The 25,793-nt window shown below is 42.5% G+C and overlaps 1 protein-coding gene across 3 annotated transcripts; it reads left to right on the plus strand.

Moving 5' to 3' along the window:
* Positions 1 to 13,985: 13,985 nt before the first annotated feature.
* LOC115207621 (tubulin monoglycylase TTLL3) lies at positions 13,986 to 24,390 on the plus strand. Of its 3 annotated transcripts, none has more exons than XM_029774898.1 (15): positions 13,986 to 14,083; positions 14,755 to 14,894; positions 16,590 to 16,703; positions 16,906 to 17,009; positions 17,107 to 17,266; positions 17,370 to 17,419; positions 17,508 to 17,636; positions 17,798 to 17,912; positions 18,135 to 18,254; positions 18,351 to 18,543; positions 18,650 to 18,798; positions 18,958 to 19,201; positions 19,326 to 19,585; positions 23,364 to 23,539; positions 23,649 to 24,390. In XM_029774898.1, the coding sequence occupies exons 1-15, from the start codon at positions 14,079 to 14,081 to the stop codon at positions 24,270 to 24,272; spliced, it is 2,583 nt and encodes an 860-aa protein (XP_029630758.1). In that variant the 5' UTR covers positions 13,986 to 14,078; the 3' UTR covers positions 24,273 to 24,390. The 3 variants fall into 3 exon arrangements, with proteins under 3 accessions (XP_029630758.1, XP_029630757.1, XP_029630756.1); XM_029774897.1 differs by lacking the exon at positions 13,986 to 14,083 and adding an exon at positions 14,209 to 14,330; XM_029774896.1 differs by lacking the exon at positions 13,986 to 14,083 and adding an exon at positions 14,326 to 14,378.
* Positions 24,391 to 25,793: the final 1,403 nt, after the last annotated feature.

Here is a 25,793-nt window from a genome sequence, read left to right on the forward strand (position 1 = left end):
ATCCTGGACCGAGGAGGCGTACTGGAGACCAGGAGCGCTGATTTGTGCATCACCGCATAACACGGTCCTGACTGGTCACACGCTCCCCACGGTAAGCACGGGGAGTTGGCTCAGGTCTCAACCTGAGTCCGTCGTTGCCGTGACTCCCGATCTCGTCGCTGTTCCTCCCTCGCTGCTTCCACTTGTTCCCATGGGAGGCGATCCCTTCCGGCATGGATCTCCTCCCACGTCCAGGATCCTTTGCCGTCCAGGATGTCCTCCCATGTCCAACTCGTCTTCCCCGTAGGCGCACGCTGCTTGGTCTTTTTGTGGTGGGATCTTCTGTCACGTTCGCTATCTTCAAACTCCTGATCATAAATAAACCAAGGCGCAGCGTGCATGGAATTCCACATCTTTTAATGAAAATGAAACTCACCAAAACAACAAAACAGGAGAAAAACAAAACGTGACATTCTGGGACTCCTCACAGGCAGCTACACAAAAACAAGATCCCGCAATCACAGGTGGAAAAAGGGCTACCTAAGTATGATTCCCAATCAGAGACAACGATAGACAGCTGCCTCTGATTAGGAACCATACTCGGCCAAAAACAAAGAAATGAACAACATTGAATGCCCACCCCACATCACACCCTGACCTAACCAAATCGAGAAATAAAACGGCTCTCTAAGGTCAGGGCGTGACAGCACCTGTACACAGCCCATCTGTAAATAGCCCACCCAACTACCTCATCCCCATATTGTTATTTATTTTTTGCTCCTTTGCACCCCAGTATCTCTTGCACATTCATCTTCTGCACATCTATCACTCCAGTGTTAATGCTAAATTGTAATTATTTCGTGACTATGGCCTATTTATTGGCCTTCCTCCCTAATCTTACTACATTTGCACACACTGTATATAGATTCTTCTATTGTGTTATTGACTGTACGTTTCTTTATCCCATGTGTAACTCTGTGTTGTTTGTGTCGCACTGCTTTGCTTTATCTTGGCCAGGTTGCAGTTGTAAATGAGAACTTGTTCTCAACTGACCTACCTGGTTAAATAAAGGTGAAATATTTTTTTTATCTCTTGTATCCGTTGCCAGAGCAACCTCCATGTATTCTCAAGGTGTGTCCAACATCAAATGTGTCACCATGAATTGTGTAATGATGTAACGCATAGTGCAGCAAAAGATCCAGACACTGTTTATTCTATCCATATCCATATCCATATCTACAGCAGACAGTTCAATAAAGTATAGTATAGTTGCTGTTGATAAAAGCACCAACAACAGCCTACAAAGTAAACAGGAGTGTTTTGTCTTGTTCGCATGTCAACTCTTGTTTCCTCTCCTGATCCTGTAAGAGTGAATAGCCTCTGGTGTTACCTGGTCCTGAGGGTAAATGAGGAGGATGTCATGTTGTCATTAAGCCGGGGTGTTTTTGATCCAGCCCGAACCTTTTAATGGTCAGTCTGATATGGGTTTCAATAACCACACATCACTTGCACTATGCAGTATTTAAAAAAAATAAGTTTACTGACACATTTTATGACAAAAAAAATGTAAAAGACAATATACTGTGCTAGGCAGTAGCAGGCACTGCAAAAAGCCCCTGGAGTAAAGTGGTGCCTGCTGTGATTGGTCGAGATTTCACAACCCAGTGAACCGCTCATGTCCCTTGACACCACCCCAACAGCACCAGTTAGATGTCAATGTAATCATACAGCAAAATTCCTCACTCAGTCAGAGTCTGCAGCATAGCACAGAGCAAATATGAATGTTTGGAACTTCTTCTGAAAGAGTATAAAAAAAAAGCGAGAATGTTGAGCAGTTTGAGGCATCAGTGAATGATGTGGAGAGGGCAGAACAGCCAGAAAGCCAAAGTGCAACAGCATCAGAGTTGACTGGAGGACAACTAGACCAGTTCTGTAAAGACCTGGTCAGATCCAGAACCGGTCTGATCCAAGTGAGGGAAGTAGCAATTTTTTTTAAAGTTACCTCATTAACCGGAGCTGATAAAGTGTGAGAGAAGAGAGAGAGAGGTGTCACCCTAGCAGGCTGGGGGAAGGGCCGTATTGTGAGCGAGTGACACGAAAGCAAGGAGGAGGGAGGGAGAGACGAGAGACAGCAACCAACCAAGCTGACTCACGCTATAGTAGACTAGTAGCTGCCATACCTACACTATATTTAGAAATGTTTGTGGACACCCCTTCAAATTAGTGAATTTGGTTATTTCAGCCACACCCATTGCTGACAGGTGTATAAAATCAAGCACACACAGCCATGCAATCGCCATAGACAAACATTGTTAGTAGAATGGCCTTACTGAAGAGCTCAGTGGCTTTTAAAGTGGCACCGTCATAGGATGCCACCTTTCCAACAAGTCAGTTTGTCAAACTTCTGCACTGCTAGAGCTGCCCCAGTCAACTGTAAGTGCTGTTATTGTGAAGTGGAAACGCCTAGGAAAAACAACGGCTCAGCCGCGATGTGGTAGGCCACACAAGCTCACAGAACGGGACTGCCGTGTGCTGAAGTGCGTAATGCGTAAAAATCATCTGCAACACTCACTACCGAGTTCCAAACTGCCTCTGGAAGTAACGTCAGCACAAGAACTGTTCGTCTGGAGCTTCATGAAATGGGTTTCCATGGTCAAGCAGCTGCACACAAGCCTAAGATCACCATGTGCAGTGTCGGCTGGTGTAAAGTTTGCCGTCATTGGACTATGAAGCAGTGAAAACACGTTCTCTGGAGTGAAGAATCACGTTTTACCATCTGGTGGTCCGACGGACTAATCTGGATTGGCGGATACCAGGAGAACGCTACCTGACCCAATGCATAGTGCCAACTGTAAAGTTTGATGGAGGAGGAATAATGGTCTGGGGCTGTTTTTCATGGTTTCGGCTAGGCCCCTTAGTTCCAGTGAAAGGAAATCTTGATGCTACAGCAAACAATAACATTCTAGATGATTCTGTGCTTCCAACTTTGTGGCAACAATTTCGGGAAGGCCCTTTCCTGTTTCAGCATGATGATGCACAAAGCAAGGTCCATACAGAAATGGTTTGTCGAGATCGGTGTGGAAGAACTTGACTGGCCTGCGCAGAACCCTGACCCCAACCCCATCGAACACCTTTCGGATGAATTGGAACGCAGACTGTGAGCCAGGCCTAATCGCCCAACATTAGTGCCTGACCTCACTAATGCTCTTGTGGCTGAATGGAAGCAAGTCCCCACAGCAATGTTCCAACATCTAGTGGAAAGCCTTCCCAGAAGAGTGGAGGCTGTTATAGCAGCAAAGGGAGGACCAACTCCATATTAATGCCCATGATTTTGGAATGAGATGTTCAATGAGCCAGTGTCCACATACTTTTGGACATGTAGTGTAGGTTATTTATCATTAAATATGATTATGTAGTACCTGGGGCGGCAGGTAGCCTGGCGGGTAGGAGCATTGGGCCTGTAACCAAAAGGTTTCTGGATCGAATCCCTGAGCTGACAAGGTAAAAATCTGTTGTTCTGCCCCTGAGCAAGACATTTTACCCCCTGTTCCCCGGGCGCCAATGACGCACCTCTCTGATTCAGAGGGGTTGTGTTAAATGCAGAAGACACATTTCAACTGAATGCATTCAGTTGTACAACTGACTAGGTATCCCCCTTTCCCCTGGCTTGACTGCCTCATACCGGGAGAAGATAGTTAAGCTAGCTAACGTTAGCTAGCAAGGCTTAATTGATGCTGCCGTGCATGCACATTCTCATCCTACAGTCGTCCAAAAAGTTCTACTTTTGACTAATCTGTCCATAGAACATTTTTCCAGGAGTCTTGATGATCATCCAGGTGCTTCCAGGTGCTTTTTAGCAAACTTGAGTCAAAGATTTGGGCGAGATGGGTCCCATTATGTCTGGCAAAAACCAAGTACTGCATTCCACAGTAAGATCCTCATGCCAACGGTCATACATGGTGGTGGTAGTGTAATGATTTTGGGATGCTTTGCTGCCTCAGGACCTGGACGACTTCCCACGGCCTGCTCACTCCTCTATCATCCAGAAGGCGAGGTCAGTACAGATGCATCAAAGCTGGGACCGAGAGACTGAAAAACAGCTTCTATCTCAAGGCCATCAGACTGTTAAATAGCCATCACTAGCCGGCTACCACCCGGTTACTCAACCCTGTACCTTAGAGGCTACTGCCCTATATAAATAGATATGGAATCACTGGCCACTTTAATAATGAATCACTAGTCACTTTAATCATGTTTACATACTGCTTTACTCATCTCATATGTATATACTGTATTCTATTCTACTGTACTTTAGTCAATGCCACTCCGACATTGCCTGTCCTAATATTTATATATTTCTTAATTCCATTCTTTTACTTTTTAGATTTGTGTATTGTTGTGAATTATTTTTTATTAAAAAATATATATATAATTATTTATTACAAAAAACACAAGGAAGGGGTAACATTAAAGTATTAGAACATGAAGGACAAACAATACAGCATCAAGACACTATCAAACATGTATCAGTCTTTCCACAACAGAGCCATCCTTATGTGTGAGGGTGTGTGTGCATGATAGTGATATAAAATATATGTCATAGTTTCCTTTTTCATGATCACAATCTTGTGAAACCCGAACCCTCCAAGATCCCCCCACAGTTCCCCAATAGCTGTCCCTCAACCATTCGAGACCCCTACTACAGTTTTTTTTCCTTTATCTTTTGACCATCATTCTCTCTTCTTGTGAATTGTTAGATACTACTGCACTGTGAGAGCTAGGAACACAAGCATTTCACTACACCCACAATAACATCTACTAAATATGTGTATGTGACCAATACAATTTGATTTGATTTGATTTTAATAGAAGGAACCATGAATTCTGCTCTGTATCAGAGAATTCTACAGGAGAATGTCAAGCCATCTGTCTGAGCTGAAGCTGAAGCTCAGCTGGGTCATACAGCAAGACAATGATCCAAAACACTCAATCAAGTCTACATGAAAATGGTTAAAAAGCAACAAATTTAAAGTTTTGGAATGGCCTAGTCAAAGTCCAAACCTAATCCCAATTGAGATGTTGTGGCAGGACTTGAAACGAGTAGTTCATGCTTGAAAACCCACAAATGTTGCTGAGTTAAAGCATTTCTGCATGCAAGAGTGGGCCAAACTTCCTCCACAGCGATGTGAGGGACTGATTAACAACTACAGGAATCATTTGGTTGCAGTCATTGCCACTAAAGGTGGCACCATAAGTTATTGAGTGTAAGAGGGCAATTACTTTTTCACACAGGGGAATGGTGTGTTGCATAACTTTGTTAATTAAATAAAATAAATGTCCATATTGTTTTTGCTATTTGTAAACTCAGGTTCTCTTTATTTAAAATTCTGTTTTGGTTGAAGATCTGATAACATTGAGTATCAAAAATATTTAAAAATAGAGAAAGTCAGAAAGGGGAAAATATATTTTCACGGCACTGTATATCATGTGCATATCACAAATAAACAAACTTGAACTTAGAAGGGAAGGGGGACGGCAGCCAGAAAGAGGGGGGAAAATATGGCCAGCTTTGTGGTTAGATTGTAGGTGAATAAAACATAGAAAATACATATGCTCTTAAATGATGTGTCCTCAAATGTTATGTCATCTAAAAATCTCACATTAGCTGGTAGAACTGATGAAATTAAATTAATCATAAAGGTCTTATAACTTATTCCATTATACATGTACATTTTCTGGGCTCATGTCTCTTTATATTCATATAGCCTAGGGGCTATGTAGCTTCTTATCTGTCATGTCTGGAGTTGTGTTGCGATGTTATGCGGACACTTGAATTTTTCTTTGTTGCATTGTTCGTGTCAGTATACAGTAACTTTAAAAAGCAACTGCCCCTATAAAACCAACTTCTCAAGTCACGTGGCATCCATATGATACAAAATTGACTACAAAGTGTAAATAGAATAATTTTGGTCAAGTCAGTCTCGTCCAAAACAGAGTTTTGTGAGACTTGTGGTCATGACTGCATTACAATGTAAATGAAGGTTGGGTTTGTTTCAATCCTGCCCACATGCCTATAGTTGGTAGCACACAAGTAATCATCAATTCAGACTGCAGCTGCACGCAACTCGATCGTAATGCCTGTGGTAAATTTGGGTCAACATTGGATATCCCTATGGGGCCAGTTAGTGACCATCGGAAATTACACAATGTTCAAAACCAATAGCTCCAAATTTCAATGACTTAAAAACATCAAACCAACTGTAAATTGTAGAAATTAATGTACAAACATTGAAAGCAATTAATGAGAAAACTAAAAGGTGTGCAACATGAAAATATTGTCTCATTTATATTGTGTAATTTATTGATGGTCCTTAACTAGCTCAAGAAATAGGTGATCCAAAGTCTAAGTCAGATCGCCAACCAGTCGTCTGAAGCTAATTTATGTTATTTTTCCCCCAGTCTGATTTAGTGCCTGGTCTTGTCCACTCTGTTTTATTTTTTATGTACTTTTTTTTGTATTTGACCCCCTTTTCTCGATCTTGTCTCATTGCTACAACTCCCTAATGGGCTCGGGAGAGGCGAAGGTGGAGTTATGCGTCCTCCGAAACATGACCCGCCTAATCACGCCAGCTTAACCCGGAAGCCAGCCGCACCAATGTGTCGGAGGTAACACCATTCAAATTGTAACCGGGGTCAGCCTGCAGGCACCCAGCCCACCACAAGGTGTCGCTAGAGCACGATGAACCAAGTAAAGCCCCACGTAAAGTAAAGCCCCACCATCTGTAGTAACGCCTCTAGCGTACGTGTTCCTGAGAGTCTTATCTTTCAGTGATGGTGTCATAATAGTTTTTAGCTTAAATGGTTCGAAAGAAAGAGACACATTTGTAGGAAGAAAAGAGAAACGCCTCTAGCGTTTATTACAACTGACGTAACCCCGGTTCTATGAACCAAGCGCGATTATTATTACACTTTTTTTTGTTTCTCTCACAACCCCATTTTCAATTCAAGAGACCCTACATGTGGTCACGACCCTTAGTTTGGGAAACATTGAACTAATAACATTTTGCACCTCTACCTTGCTACCTTTCAGATGAGCCAAGGAGGAGGACAGATGAGAACAGCAGGCCAGTGGAGAACTTAGAACCGCAGCAGCCAGGGGCAAATGGTAGGGAAGAGGATGATTTAGATGATCCAGACATGCTAGTTATACAAGTGGATTTTGCTCTTCACTCGCGTAGTAGCCTGGCCTACTCCTGACCAAAAGCCTGTGATTTGTCTGATCATTAATCAATTTGATTTTGTTTCACTGAATCTCTGTCTGTATATTTGGTTAATTGATCTCTGGCTGGACAAGTGGAAGTGCTAGCTCATTTATTCGTTCACTAATCAGAAACATTTAGCATGCAATAATGTAGCCTAAATCAAGTGTAACCTATTATTTAGGATATGATGGAGAGAGAGAGACACCAGACAAGACATAGGCAGCAACAGAAGAATAGGATATGATGGAGAGAGACACACAGAGACAGCGACAGAAGAATAGGATATGATGGAGAGAGACACACCAGACACAACACAGAGACAGCAACAGAAGAATAGGATATGATGGAGAGAGACACTGGAAGAACAGGACAGGCCATAACAAAAGAGGATAGAGAATGGAGACAGTAACAAACAAAAACCTGAGACAGTAACAGACAAGACACAGAGAAAGTAATATAGAAGAGGGCAGATGGAAAGAGAACAGAGGTGGGTTGAACACACAGCAGACTGTATCACTTCAAGCTGCTCTATAGATTCTAATTTGTTTAATTTATTTGCACAAATTATAAGAGGTGAAATACAGACAGTGAAAAAGTAAAACATGTTTTACAAAGAATATGCAGGTGAGGTGAAAAATCCTGTAAAATTACTATTAAAACAATTGACAGCAACATAGAATACTAAGAGTCAGCAACAGATGACACAGAGAAAGCGATGGAGAGAGGCAGAGGATGGGTGAGCAATGTTCCCTCTAAGCTGCAGGCATGCGGGTACTCAGCCCCCCTTGGACAGCCGCACAGAAGAAAAATTAGCAATCAACTTTCTAGAGTTTTCCCGTTTAGTTAACACTATCAACGTTTTGCTCTGTGGGAATTGTGATCGAATCAACGTAATATTAGTCACTTTCAATGTAAAATACCGAAACAAAACTAACTGTGCAAGAGATTTTCTTGTAGGCAGAGCACATTATAGTTGGATTCTATTGCATTGACAGGCACAACTCAGGCCCATACTCTACACTAGTGGTTCAAAAACCTTTTATAGTCCTGTACCCCTCCAGAGTAGAGAGTGTTCCGGAGTAGAGAGACCCACAGTGGCAACTGTAATTGAGTACTGGCAGCGTCTGCTGTGGCAGGTGGGAAGTTACCTGAAAAAATATCTCTGAATGTTCTAATCTCTCAATGTTCATCTCAAAGTGTACCAAATTCATGCATTTAGCTGTTGAAATTCCTTCTTTTTTTGCAGGGGAGAATGCCCCCGGACCACCCTAATGGCTTTAGGCCCCCAATGAGGGGAAGTGGGGGAGACCCTCGCCCTACTGCCCCACATATTTTTTTAACACCCCCGGTTTAAAATGAGCCAGAGTCACCTGGGCTGGATGAGAAAGAAAAAGTTTGATTTGCATGTCAAACTCAGCAGGGGTACATAGGGAGCTCCAACTGCCATGCAAATGGATTCAAATGAGGGATGATAAAGTGTGGGTCAAAGGGTGAGGTTACAGAAGGTATGTTTATGTCTGCCATGACATATGAGTCACAGATTCATCCACAGGAGAAGATTCTGAACCAGAGAGTACTAGTTGATATGAGAACCTGGATCTCCTCCTCTTGGTTAAAAAGAAAGACAAGAAAACAAGTGTGTGTGTGTGTGTGTGTGTGTGTGTGTGTGTGTGTGTGTGTGTCTCGTGTCAACATGTGTAATAGTGATTATTCTCTCCCGAATAAAATGTGAATTGCAGTTTACCCTAGCAGCAACCGCACAGCTATGGGAATGATAAACTATGACATCACAATAGTAGAGGCAGTCATGGTGGGGACAATGGAGCTCTGTGAGGCAGAGAAGCAGGGGCGTGGCCTAGCTGGACAGAGGCTCCTCACACTGGAAGGACCACAGCAGCTGTCTGAACTGCTGTGTGTCTCCCTGCCTTCACCCCACTCCCTCTCTCTGTTTGCCACAAACTCTGGAACGCAGGGATGGAGGTGGAGTAGGAGGAGAGACCGAGAGAAAGAGATGGCTTGCACAGACTGAAAGACAATGGCCCAATGGACAGAGAGCCCCTCTCTCTATAGAGACACATGCAGGCATGCACACACATGCATGCATACACATGTTGACACACACACAACCACACACACACACACCCACACACTGTACATAATATATTCATCCTCTCTTCAACACCCCCACTACCCTCACACACTGTACCCACTGTTTGCTTCCTTCCCTTCCTTGCCATATAAACCTCTGGAGCTGATCTGTGTTTACTCTACCCTCCAAATGGAGTGGCATCCTCTTCAAACACCCATAAAGGTTTACTGGCCATAACAGAGAGGAGGGGATACACTCACTACTAATCTGAATTTCACAAACACATTGAGAAGAAGAAGGGATATCTGTTCTGGTGTGAGGAACGGTGAACTTATGGCCATGAAGATTCATGACATGGTACAACCACCTGTGTAGTAAAATGAGTTTGACCAGCATTTAAAGCAACTCAATAAGTGATTGTGCAAACAGTGGATGTGCATCATTAAATGTGTATGAGTTGAGATCTGAATCAACACAAAGCCCACCTGCCCTTCAGTTCATGTTAAATTAGAAAAAAAAACGGGACAAAAGCACACAGTACAATCCATAGAAATAGAATGAATAGAACGGGCTTGGAAGCTCTAACCCTGACTGATAAACTCATGGGTACACTCGCAATGGCTGCCTGGTATTGTGGTGCAATAATTTCCATGGTACACACAAAGGTGCTAACTAGAACCTAAATGGGTTCTTCAGCTTTCCCATAGGAGAACCCTTTGAAGAACCCTTTTTGGTTACATGTAAAACCCTTTCCACAGAAGGTTCTACATGGAACCCAAAAGAGTTTGACTTGGAACCAAAAAGGGTTCTACATGGAAAGAAAAAGGGTTATCCTATAGGGACAGCCGAAGAACCCTTTTGGAACCCTTTTTTCTAAGTGTGTATTTTGGTTGACTCAACAAATCACAGCACAGATTGAAACCCACTGGGCACAGATATCAGTACAACGTCTAGTTTTGATTTACATTTGGTTGAGTTGTCAATTACCGGTGAAATCAACAAAAAATGTCACCACATCATTGGATTTAGGTTAAAAGTTGGGTGAAATAAAGACAAAATTCCCTTACGTTGATACATTTTTTCAAATCCAATCAGTTTTCCACATTGATTCAACATCATCACATTGATTTTTTTGTTGTTGAAATGACGTGGAAACAATTCAACCAGTTTTTACACTCAAATGGCTGCCAGGCTATCCATTATGCCATCATTGAATTGAATGGAGATCCCCTTCCTATTCATTGTATTTCTATTGTACAATCCACCCAGGCTTAGGGCAAAGACTCCAGTATGAACATAGGCTAAAACTGCTTCTCCAATAGACATCCCCATAGGTGATGTCATGGTAACGTTGGCTAGCTAAGTTCATGCGTAGAAACACATTATCGGGTCTAACGGTCGTCTCTCGTGCTGAACTGCGCATGTGCAGGCCGTCAAATCAAAGGCACTCCTTTGATATAAAGTTGTTTTTGAGGAAAATCGAAACATGTCAGTTTGGCACTTTCACGAGGTTGAAGTAATAACAGGTTCAACTACTTCAGGAAATTGCTTGAATCTAGGTTGTGTCTTTAGATTTAGCGAACTAATAGATCATTTTTTACTTCTCTCATTGACTTCTCAAACCCCAAACCCAGGCCTGGTCTGTTTGGTCTGTTTCGCAAGCATTCCCGGAAGTGTCGTGCCCATTGGCGAAAATCTGATATCAACTTTGGAGGGGACAATTACATGAAATTTTCTCAAGAGCAATTCCTGAGGGGGACACCAAAAGTAGTGCTGTAACACATAGCCTACATTGTAATATGGTAAATGTATATTGAGGAACCAAAGAAATAAGGTGTTTGCCGTACTCCTAACTACCGGTACCCAAAACTACACAACTAATCACAACAGCAATACCATTGCCTTTAACAAATCTTAGTTCAGTCACCAGTTTAAGTTGAGAGTGGGGGTATCCATGGCATTTTCCAATTATGTTCCTATTTTACAAGTCAAAAAAATTGAGAACCTTTCATAATGTTGCCAAACAAAGACTCAACAAACTTACCTGAGACTCCCTGTCTCTGCCAGTCTGTCCCTGCATATCTGTCCCCAACTCTGCTGTCTGTGTGCCATCTGTGCCTGCTCTGCCTAATGACATCATTGTGAAACATTTCCATTAGAATTTCATTTCTTTCTTATGAACATTTTATCAACTAGTCTTTGAGATATTAGGCTACTAGGGTTCTTACTATGCGTTTTGGTGTATTGAAAAATACTCTGATGTCCGTCTTTTATTTTTCTGCCTGGCTGGCTGGCTACACACACAGTGTGTAGGTTATTTACAGTAGCAGATGGGCTTCTATCATCTTCAATCATTATATTTGGGCTTCGATCTAAAAGGTAGCTAGCAAATGTGAAACGGATTAAAATGACAAGAGTTGACAGCTGTATGAGTTCACCATTTACACAACATAGGCTGCAACCTTTTGTAATTTTAATAGTTTGTTTCATATTGGCTGGCTTCCAACAATAGCTGAATTTGCAAAGCTAGCGAGCACCAATTCAGTTTCAGTGGTGTTTGCTATAATCTTTGCTACCCGGGTTAAATAAAGGTGAAATAAAATAAATAAATAAAAGTTCACTTGCAACAATTTAGCTTTTGCAACGAGACCATTAAATATATTTAAGACAATGGTAGAAGAGAGTGTAGTTCTGTTCAGTTTGGATTTCAGTTTATCGCTAACCTTATCACAGGGACTTTGAAGCACTAACTTACATCATCTGCATGCTGATTCCATGTTTGACGACGCCACATAAATGGAATAGGTACTAGCTAGCTTAATAGTTAATATTTGTGCGCTAGCTCTGCATATTCAGCTAGTGTGTGTGCGCGATTGACTGGATTAACCTCACGTCAGTTACGTGCATTGAGTGCCTTTCAGACAGTAGATACGACCTCTCTGTTACCTAGCAAGCTAAGGAACTGGCAGTGGATCAAACCATTGTGAGGCAAAGGGTGGGGGGGTTGCAATCTTTTGAAACTTAAAAACGCACTATTAAGTGTCTATAATCAGCACAATTGCTTTCATTGCGTATTATTAATATTATTTAAATTACATAGTTATGTTTCAGTGATATATTGGGGGGGACAAATCATATTTTTCCCAGGATGGGGGGGTCGTGTCCCCCCCGCCCCCCCCCCCCCCGGGATTTCCGCCCCTGGTCGTGCGTCTGGGTTTGCGCCTCTAGGTTTAGAAACTCTGTGCTTAGGGCCTCCAATATCTATTCAGCCTCTCATTCACCTACAATATCAAATGGTTTTGTGATGAAAAAGCCATCTGATTCGATGAATAGGATTCAATGACTCCATCTGTTTTAAAGCTTACATGATGGTCGTTAGCATTTTGCATTTTCTTACAGGACACAGGACTACCCAGATAGCAGCTTTACAAGCTTTACATGATGGTGGTTAGGTAATAGAGGCCATAAGGCTAGATTTGAGTTTCTCTACCCTCCTGGTCTCCAGGTAGGCGACCATGAGAGTTGCCTCATATACCAGTAGATACAGTAGGTCTACTGCCAATGCTGTATTTTAAATAGCTTGTATTATGCAGTATCTCATGTTATGGTAAAAATCTAAATAAAAAAGTAAGAGATTTTCACTACTTCGCCAGCTGCATTATGAGAGTCAGGCCCTGACATGTCCCTGGATCCATAGGATGAGAACCACGACCTTGCACAGTCATATGACATATCCCACAGGGAGCAATTGGCCGTGGGAGTGGGATTCTCCTGATTTTCTATTTAAATATCCGTTAAACATGGTTGAGATATGGATAGATATCAATGCATGGTCGTACAAAAAACTGAAATAAAACATGTTTGTAGTGCTTGTTTCTTTGAACCAGATTCTATTCCGTTGCGCTTTTTTTCATATGCGGGCATTGACCGCCACCTAGTGGTCATAAGCATACATCAAAATCTGACACGTTTTTCTACAGCTTAAAATATTGCAACAATGTAATAAAACTGCGATTTTTTTGTTCACTGTAGACAATCCAACAACCTTTCAAGAGCAGAATGCTACCCATCACAAATATCAGTTCTTACTTTCTGGCACTCATACCATCACGGCTGTCTAATCATCCCCAGCTTACAATTGGCTCATTCATCCCCCTCCTCTCCCCTGAAACTATTCCCCAGGTCGTTGCTGTAAATGAGAATGTGTTCTCAGTCAACTTACCTGGTAAAATAACGGTAAAATAAATAAATAAAAGATTCCCATAGATGAATTAACCACTCATGATGAGACAAGCAGGGTCGTGCAGTAAATTAAATTGAATGATGTATTGAGGTAATTTCATCTGAATGAATGAAATATCCAAAATACATTGCATGTATTTTGCTTTGAGCAAAACGTTTGCCTATGTAACCTAGCCCTCTCACTGCCTTCGCGTGGGCCATGGCTAGAAGGGATACCGTTTATGTCAAATTGACGTCTACAGTTGCATTTTTGTTCATTTTAGCTAACCCTAATCATTTTCCTAAACTTAATTATCCTAGCCTGCTGCGTAAATTCTCCTAACCTGCAACTACAAGTCAATTCTGGTCAATTCTGACATAAGATGTATCCCTTCTAGTCAAAACTCTTCACATGTCTTGGTCCTGTTCACCGTTGGTATGGAGACACTAAACAGGCAGCAGAGAGAAATGGCAATGTGAAGATTGCGCAGGTGCGACCCTGCAAACTGGAGAACGCACCACATCCGATGAGGTGAGTGAAGTAGACCTATACCCTAAAAATCGCTGTATGACAAATAGTCCCCCCACCCCCATAAAGCAGAGAACGTGCGAGGAATTGCGAAATGTATTCCTGGGAAAATGTTACGCGCAGTCGTGCAATCACTTTGATCATTGTGGCGTCACAGTCAGTGCAGTCGATGCAGGTGTCTTTAGAAGTGTGGGTGTCTTGTAAACCAACAGCAAAATCACGAATACGGAAGTGTTGGTATGAGAAAGAGGTAGTCTATTTTTGTGTTTGCCTGGTCAATGACAATTGAGGATTTTTGGTTAGTCCCTTAGCTAAAGTATCCTCCTGTGTTGTTCTGTGAATGTCACAGATATCCTATAGCTAAGCTATTTAGAACGGGGCCAGTGCTGCTCCACTGTCTGAAGAAGGTAGCAGGTTAGGTGTAACACTGCCCTGTCCAGGGTGTAAGAAACGTGACAGGTGTAGCCAAGCTATCTCTGCTCAGCAATTTGATCCACATTATAGGTCACTGCATCTAATAACAACCCATAGCACTAACAGGACACACACAGTGCATTAGATAAATAGTAAATGCAAACATTTGCACAGATATGACATATGCTTGTAATCATGCATTGGATATTATAGTTATCCTTAATTGAAACCTCACAATAACTTGTGACTTATTTTTACAGTTACTATGGCAAACTGATCAAGCCAAACAGCAACAACTTAGAAGAAGAGGCCCCCAAGCCCCCAAAGTGTGTCCAGCCAGGGCAGAGGGAGGAGGAAGATCGGGGAGCTGATGGAAGCCCAACAACATGCATTGACAGTGGTGAGGGAAGCCAGCTATAATCATCTGTCTGCCAAAGACAAGGAACAAATGTATATACAGTATGTATGTACACTACCGTTCAAAAGTTTGGGGTCACTTAGAAATGTCCTTGTTTTTTAAAGAAAAGCACATTTGTCCATTAAAATAACATAACATTGATCAGAAATAGTGTTGACATGGTAATGTTGTAAATGACCACTGTAGCTGGAAATGGCAGATTTAAAAAAAATGGAATATCTACATAGGCGTACAGAGGCCCAGTATCAGCAACCATCACTCCTGTTTTCCAATGGCATGTTGTGTTAGCTAATCCAAGTTTATCATTTTAAAAGGCTAATTGATCATTAGAAAACCCTTTTGCAATTATGTTAGCACAGCTGAAAACTGTTGTTCTGGATAAAGAAGCAATAAAACTGGCCTTCTTTAGACTGGTTGCGTGTCTGGAGAATCAGCATTTATAGGTTCGATTACAGGCTCAAAATGGCTTTTTCTTTGCAACTCTGCCTAGAAGGCCAGCATCCCGGAATCACCTCTTCACTGTTGATGTTGAGACTGGTGTTTTGCGGGTACTATTTAATGAAGCTGCCAGTTGAGGACTTGTGAGGCGTCTGTTTCTAAAACTAGACACTCTGATGTACTTGTCCTCTTGCTCAGTTGTGCACCGGGTCCTCTCACTCCTCTTTCTATTCTGGTTAGAGTCAGTTTGCGCTGTTCTGTGAAGGGAGTAGTACACAGCGTTGTACGAGATCTTCAGTTTCTTGGCAATTTCTAGCATGGAATAGCCTTCATTTCTCAGAACAAGAATAGACTGACGAGTTTCAGAAGGAAGGTATTTGTTTCTGGCCATTTTGAGCCTGTAATCGAACCCACAAATGCTGATGCTCCAGATACTCAACTAGTCTAAAGAAGGCCAGTTTTATTGCTTATTTATCCAGAACAACAGTTTTCAGCTGTGCTAACATAATTGCAAAAGTGTTTTCTAATGATCAATTAGCCTTTTAAAATGATAAACTTGGATTAGCTAACACAACATGCCATTGAAACACAGGAGTGATGGTTGCTGATAATGGGCCTCTGTACGCCTATGTAGATATTCCATAAAAAATCTGCCGTTTCCAGCTACAATAGTCATTTACAACATTAGTAATGTCTACACTGTATTTCTGATCAATTTTATGTTATTTTAATGGACAAAAAAATGGATTTTCTTTCAAAAACAAGGACATTTTTATGTGACCCCAAACTTTTGAATGGTAGTAGTGTATGTATGAAGAGTGTTGAATAAATCATGAGGTCCCACTCTAAAATGTCAGATTGTCAAATGTTTGAATACAGAGGCCAGGTATTAAAATGCAGTGTGTTTGCTCTTTCAATGCTGGCCTGAAGAGGTCAAGGTATAGGCTTCAATTACACTCCCAAGGGTTTGTGAACTTCATGGCATATCTATCTGCTGTGCACATTAGGCCTACATGGGGATGTAATGATGTTCTTATGTTTTCCCTTAAAGAGCGTCTAGCATGTCATGTTACTTACTTGTTAGTAGATTCTGCTAACTTTTCAACGTCATTGTCACAGCAACGTGTTTTGATGTGACTGAATACAGAACAGTGCTCACCTTTGCTAGAACACTGTATTACTATATGTACCCCAAACCCCATGTAGATGAATGGAGTTGTTTTTGCTTCTCATATTCAGAACCTCTAGGAGAGAGAGACCCCAGTAAAGACCAGCAGAGCAAAGCCCTGTGCCAGCAACACACTCAAATGTTCCTGAACCTCACCACAGAGAAGGGCCTACAGCAAATACCATGTAAGCCTACACACAGAACCTTCAGACACTTAACACTGACTAACCAGTCATACTAAACATGGACTTGGCTTAGGTACCACTTATAACAGTACCATCAACTAACAGTAGATGAGAATACAGTTTGACTTGAATGCGTAGCTTATAAAGTGGTTATTACCGCCGCTGTATCTGAGTTGTGTGTTTATGTATGTGTGTATATCAGCGCCACCAGGTGAGGGAAGAGTGAGGCGCAGCTTGCTCAACCTGCCCATCATCAACCCAGAGAGACTGCGGACAGCAAAAGTACTGGTCGACAAAGCTGTAAAGGTAAGAATCTAAAATAGGACAACCCTCTATATATGTGATACTTAAGGTCATGTAGATACTATTTATATCTCTCTCTCTGTGTGTCTTTTTCCCTCAGATGCGTATGGTGTTCTCCATACAGGGTCCATACCCTGTGGTTCGGGCTGCCCTGAAGGCGAGGGGTTGGGTAGAGCGCCGCCTGCCGCGCCCAAACCAGCACTGGAGCCGGTGCCGTGGAGATGATGGGAATGATGCTGATGACAGTGATGATGAAGATGGTGAGACAGGAAGGCCACTGCAAATCTTGTAGTATTTGATTCTAACTATCATTGACCATTAGCCTAAATCCTAGATTGTAATCTCCCTCTATGCTCTGCTTAGACAGCCCAGACGACAGAGAGGAAGACCCAGATGACATGTATGACCTCATGGTAATAGAACGGAAGTGTGCGTGGTGGGGGGGTGGGGGGGGGGGGTAGCACACAGTTTTTATGTCTTTCCCCTGCCCATCTATCTTAGTCTCGCATGGTGAGGAACGAAACGTCATATTTCTATTGGACGACGCGTAGAGAGACAGTGGACAACCGCTCATTGCGAAAGGAACAGATGACCAATCACTATGCCAAAGCAGGCACCTTCACCACCAAGGTTTGATGGCTTTCACATGGGAGACCCTGAAAATAACAAACTCTTTACCTTTTCACAGTCTTTGATCATTTTTATACTCACCACACCTATGTAGGCTATGCCTGTCTCCTCCATCTCTCTCTCTCTCTCTCTGTCTCTGTCTCTGTCTCTCTCTGTTTCAGGTTGGGTTGTGTGTGAACCTGAGGAACCTGCGTTGGTTTGATGCTGCAGACCTTGACTCCTTCTTCCCACGCTGCTACAGGCTGGGGGCAGAGGATGAGAAACATGCCTTTATTGGTCAGAATCCTCACCGGTCTCTTTTCGCACCCCGCGTTCTGATCTGCCTATTTCCCCCCCTCTCTATCGGAATGCCTCACTTCTATAGTCTTAGGGGGATTTACAGTACTGCCTCTCCTTCCCTTTCATTTTCCATACTTTTAGGCGTGGGGGGCAACCTTCCTGTGGCAACCTCTATCTGACTTGCTCTATTTCTCCCTCTCTGTCTCTCTCTCTCTATAGAGGACTACAGGAGGACAGCATGCACCAGCCTTATACAGTGTGTTGTGGAGAGGATTCGGGGTGAGCGAGAAGAGGGAGAGGGAGGTGGCACAGCTGGATCAACTGACCAATCATGTCAAAGTAAGGTATTCCTCACAAAAAGAGGCATACCCCCTCAATCCCCCCAATTTAGGTCAAACGGAGCTACAGGCTTCATTGTCTTGTCCAATCCCTTAGGTCAGAAAAAAGCATGCAAGCGTCGAGCCATGTCATTGGTGGCCTCCAAAATGATTGACAGTGCACTAAAAGTTTGCCAGGACTTCCTGGACAGCTTGGAACACAGTGACATAGACATTGCCTTGGAAACACCACCATCCCTAACAGAACAAGAGTGGCTGGAGTTCATCCACAATTACTACCTGGTTGTCCAGTGAGTACTCCACATAGTATGATCATTATGTGTCTCTGTCATGTTAGTACACGCATCTCTTTGTCAGTGTATCTCAGTGGCACTTCTCACTCTCTCCCTCTCTCAGTGATGGTGTAGAGATAGAGGAGAGTTTTCACTATGTGAACAGCTGTCAGGCTATGTTGCGCAAGCTTCGTGATGTCAATCCACAGCTAGACACAGATGGCATCCACAACATCTGGATAGTCAAACCCGGGGCCAAGTCCCGGGGCAGAGGTGAGTTCCAAGAGGGGAAGAAGAGACAAGTGTAGTAGTACTTTATTTAACTGTATCCTCATGTTGTATTTACCTATAATATTTATTTAATGCTGCTTATAGTGTAGGCCTACAGTAACTTTGTTTTTGTGTCCCTTCCATGTCCCTCCACCTGTGCAGGCATCATGTGTGCCAAGCGGCTGGATGACATCCTGAGGCTGGTGGACAGTGACCCAGCCCTGATCAAGGATAGTAAGTGGGTGGTGCAGAAGTACCTGGAGCGCCCTCTGCTGGTCCACGGCACCAAGTTTGACCTCCGCCAGTGGTTCCTGGTGACTGACTGGAACCCTCTCACTGTCTGGTTTTATAAGAAGTGCTACCTACGCTTCTCCACCCAGCCCTACTCAGTTGAGACACTGGACAGGTAAGGGGGACATTTTTACCCTGTTGTTATTGCCATTTTTCCATGTTGATTCAACATTTCACCTTGTTGCTAATTTCCTATGCTCTCATCTCTCCTGTTCCCATCTATATCCCCCTTCTTCCAGTTCTGTCCACCTGTGTAACAACTCCATACAGAAGCACTTTCAGCCCTCCCAACAGCGTCACCCAGAGGTGCCTGAGGACAACATGTGGTCATGTGACCAGTTCCGGGCCTTCCTGTCTGGACAGGGCCGAGCAGCACAGTGGGGGTCTGTGGTGGTCCCAGGGATGAAGAAGGCTGTGGTCCACGCCTTGCAGACTGCCCAAGACCTGGTGGAGTCACGCCGAGGGAGCTTTGAACTCTACGGAGCCGACTTCATGCTAGGTGTGAATGATGTCAGTGGCATCAGTATTCGTTGTTATTGGCAGTGAAGTTCATGTTTTATTGTCACATGCACAAGTACAGTGAAATGCTTAACTTGCAAGCTCTACCCAACAGTGCAGTAATCAATCAATATCAAAATAGTATAACTAATTTAAAAAATGCAAAATAAAAATACCAAAAAAATAATAATATATGGTGCCTTCAGAAAGTATTCATACCCATTGACTTATTCCACATTTTGTTGTGTTACAGCCTGAATTCAAAATGGATGAAATAAAAAAATAAAAATCTCACCCATCTACTCATAATACCCCATAATGGCAGTGAAAACATGTTTTTCAAAATGTTAGCAAATTTATTGAAAATGAAATACATAAAATATGTAATTTACATAAGTATTCACACCCCTGAGTCAATACTTTATAGAAGCACCTTTGGTTGTGATTACAGCTATGAGTCTCTGGATAAGTCTCTAAGAGCATTCCACACATTGTGCAACATTTCCCCATTATTCTTTTAAGAATTCTTCAAGCTCTGGCAAATTGGTTGTTGATCATTATTTAAAAAAACATTTTCAGGTCTTGCCGTAGATTTAAGTCAAAACTGTAACTTGGCCAATCAGGAACATTCACTGTCTTCTAGGTAAGCAACTCCAGTGTACATTTGGCCTTGTGTTTTAGATTATTGTCCTGCTGAAAGGTGAATTAATCTCCCAGTGTCTGGTGGAAAGCAGACTGAACCTGGTTTTCCACTAGGATTTTTGCCTGTGCTTTATCTCCTTTCCGTTTCTTTTTTTATCATGAAAAATACCCCAGTCCTTAACGATTACAAGCATACCCATAACATGATGCAGACACCACTATGCTTGAACATATGGAAAGTGGTACTCAGTAATGTATTGTATTGTATTTGCCTCAAACATACAGTGCATTTGGAAAGTATTCAGACCCGTTTACTTTTTCCACATTTTGTTGCGTTACAGCCTCTAAAATGGATTAAAGTTTTTTTCCCCTCATCAAACTTCACACAATATCCCATAATGACAAAGCAAAAACAGGCTTTTAGAAATGTTTGCTAATTCATTTCAGTTTCTATTCAAAATAGAAACTGAAATATCACATTTACATAGAGTTGAAGTCGGAAGTTTACATACACCTGAACCAAATAAATTTAAACTCAGTTTTTCACAATTCCTGACATTTAATCCTATTCAAAATTCCGTTTTAGGTCAGTTAGGATCACCACTTTATTTTAAGAATGTGAAATGTCAGAATAATAGTAGAGAGAATGATTTATTTCAGCTTTTATTTCTTTCAATCCATTCCCAGTGGATTAGAAGTTTACATACACTCAATTAGTATTTGGTAGCATCACCTTTAAATTGTTTAACTTGGGTCAAACGTTTCTGGTAGCCTTCCACAAGCTTCCCACAATAACTTGGGTGAATTTTGTCCCATTCCTTCTGACAGAGCTAGTGTAACAGAGTCAGGTTTGTAGGCCTCCTTGCTTGCACACACTTTTTCAATTCTGCCCACAAATATTCTATAGGATTGAGGTCAGGGCTTTGTGTTGGCCACTCCAATACCTTGACTTTGTTGTCCTTAAGCCATTTTTCCACAACTTTGGAAGTATGCTTGCGGTCATTGTCCATTTGGAAGACCCATTTGCGACCAAGCTTTAACTTCCTGACTGATATCTCATCAGACCAGAGGACATTTCTCCAAAAAGTTCGATCTTTGTCCCCATGTGCAGTTTCAAACCGTAGTCTGGCTTTTTTATGGCGGTTTTGGAGCAGTGGCTTCTTCCTTGCTGAGCGGCCTTTCAGGTTATGTCGATATAGGACTCGTTTTACTGTGGATATAGATACTTTTGTACCGGTTTCCTCCAGCATCTTCACAGGGTCCTTTGCTGTTGTTATGGGGTTGATTTGCAATTTTCACACCAAAGTACGTTCATCTCTAAGAGACAGAACGCATCTCCTTCCTGAGCGGTATGACGGCTGCGTGGTCCCATGGTGTTTATACTTGCGTACTATTGTTTGTACAGATGAACGTGGTACCTTCAAGCAAAGAGGCACTGGGTTTGAAGGTAGGCCTTGAAATACATCCACAGGTACACCTCCAAAACGACTCAAATAATGTGCGTTAGTCAATCAGAAGCTTTTAAAGTCATGACAGCATTTTCTGGAATTTTCCAAGCTGTTTAAAGTCACAGTCACCGAAGTGTATGTACACTTCTGACCCACTGGAATTGTGATACAGTGAATTATAAGTGAAATAATCGTTAACAATTTTTTGAAAAATTACTTAGTTTGTTAACAAGACATTTGTGGAGTGGTTAAAAAACGAGTTTTAATGACTCCAACCTAAGTGTTTGTAAACTTCCGACTTCAACTGTAAGTATATGAAAAACAATCATTCCAATTTGACATTATGGGGTATTGTGTAGGCCAGTGACAAAAAAAATCACTATTTAATCCATTTTAAATTCAGACTGTAACACAATAAATTGTGGAAAATGTCAAGGGGTGTGAATACTTTCTAAGGTAAAGAAAACATAAGAGAGGAAGCTATATACAGGGTCAGTTCCAATACCACATTTACAATGTACAGGGATACTGGAGTATTTGAGGTAGATAGGTATGTTTTAATTAAAAATGAAAAGCTGAAATGTCTTGATTATAAATATTCAGCCTCTTTGTTATGGCAAGCCTAAATAAGTTCTGTACAAATTTGCTTAACATGTCACATAAGTTGCATGTACTCACTCTGTGTACAATAATGGTGTTTAACATTGATTTTTGAATGACTCATCTCTACCCCACACATACAATTATCTGTATGTTCCCTCAGTCAAGCAGCGAATTTCAAACACAGATTCAACCACAAAGACCAGAGAGGTTTTCCAATGCCTCGCAAAGAAGAACACCTATTGGTAGATGGGTAAAAAAAATGTTATCCCTTTTTGAGCATAGAGAAGTTTTTAATTCCACATTGGATGGTATACACCCAGTCACTACAAAGATACAAGCGTCCTTCCTAACTCAGTTGCCAGACAGAAAGGAAACCGCTCAGGGATTTCACCATGAGGCCAATGGTGACTTTAAAACAGTTACAGACTTGGATCAACAACATTGTAGTTACTCCACATTACTAAACTAATTGACAGAGTGAAAAGAAGGAAGCCTGTACAGAATAACAAATATTCTAAAACATGCATCCTGTTTGCAACAAGGCACTAAAGTAATACTGCAACAAATGTGGCAATGCAAAGTGTTATCTTTGGGGCAAGTCCAATACAACACATTACTGAGTACCACTCTCCATATTTTCAAGCATGGTGGTGGCTGCATCATGTTATGGTTATGCTTGTAATCGTTAAGGATTGGGGAATTTTTCAAAATAAAAAATGAATGTGATGAGCACTGGCAAAATCCTAGAGGAAAACCTGGTTCAGTCTGCTTTCCACCAGACACTGGGAGATGAATTCATCTTTCAGCAGGACAATAACTTGAAGCACAAATCTACACAGAAGTTGCTTACCTAGAAGACAGTGAATGTTCCTGAGTGGCTGAGTTAATCTGCTTGAAAATCTTTAGTTATTCATTAAAAATATATATTTTTACAAAAACAGATTTTTCTTCCACTTTGACATTAGAGTATTTTGTTGGGGTTTGAATACTTTTGCAAGGCACTGTACATGAAAACAGGAGTCATAGTGACCAGTAGCAGGATAAATAGGTTGATACTAATATGGTGGAACATCTTCTGTTCCAAAGGTCGTGACCTGAGGCCATGGCTGATAGAGATCAATGCCAGCCCCACCATGGCCCCCTCTACAGCAGTGACAACACGCCTGTGTGCAGCTGTGCAGGAGGACACTCTACGGGTGGTCCTGGACCGTCGGTTGGACCGAGGGGCATACACTGGGGGCTTTCAGCTTATATACAAACAGGTGAGGTGTGTTTATGTATGCCTTTTAGTTAGGAAAGGGAAGTTTAATGTACCCCTGAATAAGAGGTTGTACAGATGTCATCTCTCTTTCTCTCTGTCTCTGTCTATAGGCAGCAGTGGAGGTGCCTCAGTATGTAGGGGTCAACCTGCTTGTTGAGGGCTCCCAGATCAGACGGCCCCGCCCTCCTCCTCAAAAAGCCTCCAAACCCTCTAAGTGTCGTACCAATCAACCAGCGCCCAGACGCCCTCCTCAAAGCAAGGAGTACGAGGCTGTGGCAGAGAAACCCAAGCCGGCCCCCTCTAAGAAGGGTCTGAAGTCTGAGGTACGACACCTTACCTTCTCTAGCTTCAGAGTCCAGACCCCACTTTCTACTGAGAGGCCCCTGGCCGGGGAGTCCTGGAGGCTGCAGCATCTGGGCCTGGTTGACTCCCTCCAGCTGCCCCCCAGGGCCCAGTCCCGCTCCATGGACTGCTGGCGGAGACCCCAGGTTATTGTGCCCTGGTCAGGGCGAGCACGCCCCTTTGCTACCCCTGATATCTACAAAGGCCCTGTCCTTCCCCTGGAGGTCATCAGCCTTCAAGACCCAGACAGGGAGCCCAGTGCCCTGCTTGTGCCCGCTCCTGTGGTCCTCCATGCTGAGTTCAGGTTCCAGAAGTTTCTCAGGCAACAGAACCTCCACCGTAGGGTGATCAAGACCACATGTGTAGGGAGAGGAATTCACAAGAGCTCGTGACATGGATCGGTTTTTGAACCATTCACTGACTGCTGCCTGATTTTGAAAGCTGTCTTTTTGCACTCAGCCATTGTAGGCCTACCTCATCATAATAAAGTCAGTATTGTATCCACTTAGATTTTCAGTCTTGGTATGTTTTTCCTTTTATACTGCTGTCATTTACTTAGATAACTGTGTACTGTAGTCTTTTTGTCCAACTTGGCAACCTGGTCTCAGAGCATTTTGTATTATTCTGTACGGAAATCTGAGATGGTTATCATATTGTATGCATAATATTTATCATATTATTACCAATCCCACAAGGTATGACTCCAAACACCTAGAAAAGGCTACTCTCCTCGATGTTATCCTCACAAATAATCCTGATAGGTATCAGTCTGGTGTTTTCTGTAATGACCTTAGTGATCACTGTTTTACAGCCTGTGTTCGTAATGGCTGCTCATTTAAACGACTTGTCCTGATTTGTCATAGACGCTTTTAAAAAAACTTTAATGAGCAAGCCATCCTTCATGAACTGGTCTCTGTAAAATGGAATAGAATCAGCTTGATCACCTCTGTCGAAGACGCTTGGACCGTCTATTTTTTTTAGATTTTCAGTGGTATTGATAACAAACACGCCCCCATGAAGAAAATGAGAATTAAAAACAGGTTCTGCCCCTGGTTCGACCGTGATCTTGCAGAGTTACTCCACCTCAAGAATTGCATTTGACGAAAGGCTCGGCGCACGCATACTCAGGCTGACTGGCTCTCGTTCAGGCAAATTAGAAATAAGTGCACTTAGGCTATCCGGAAGGCCAGAGTTATTTACTTTAAGGAGCAGTTCTCTCTGAAAAACAGTTAAAGACCTGGAGAATAAAACCTCCTCACAGCTGCCCATGTCCCTTAATGTTGATGATGTGGTTGTTACTGACGAGAAGCACATGGCTGAGCTCTTTAATCACCACTTCATTAAGTCAGGATTCCTATTTGACCCAGCCATGCCTCCTTGCCCATCCAACATTTCCTCATCTCCCACCCCTTCTCATGCGACTATCCCCAATGCTTCTCACTCTTTTTCCCCTGCCCCGCTACAAAGTTTCTCCCTGCAGGTAGTCACTGAGTCTGAGGTGCTAAAGGAGCTTCTTTAAACTTGACCCCCAAAAACATATGGGAGAGATGGTTTAGACCCTTTCTTCTTTAAGGTTGCTGCCTCTATCATCGCCAAGCCTGTCTCTCCTCTCTGGGGAGGTTCCCATTGCTTGGAAGGCAGCCACGGTTTGTCCTTTATTTAAAGGGAGCGATCAAGCTGAGCCTGACTGTTATAGGCATATGTTGGAAAAACGTGTCAAGAGTCAACCGACTGGCTTTCTTGATGTTTATAGTATGCAATCTGGTTTCCGCTCAGATTATGGATGTCACTGAAACCTTAAAGGTCCTCAATGATGTCACCATTGCCCTTGATTCTAAGCAATGTTGTGCTGCTATTTTTATTGACTTTGCCAAAGCTATTGATATGTAGACCATTCCATTCTTGTGAGCCGG

Source organism: Salmo trutta, chromosome 14, assembly GCF_901001165.1.
Source record: "Salmo trutta chromosome 14, fSalTru1.1, whole genome shotgun sequence".
Taxonomy (NCBI): domain Eukaryota; kingdom Metazoa; phylum Chordata; class Actinopteri; order Salmoniformes; family Salmonidae; genus Salmo; species Salmo trutta.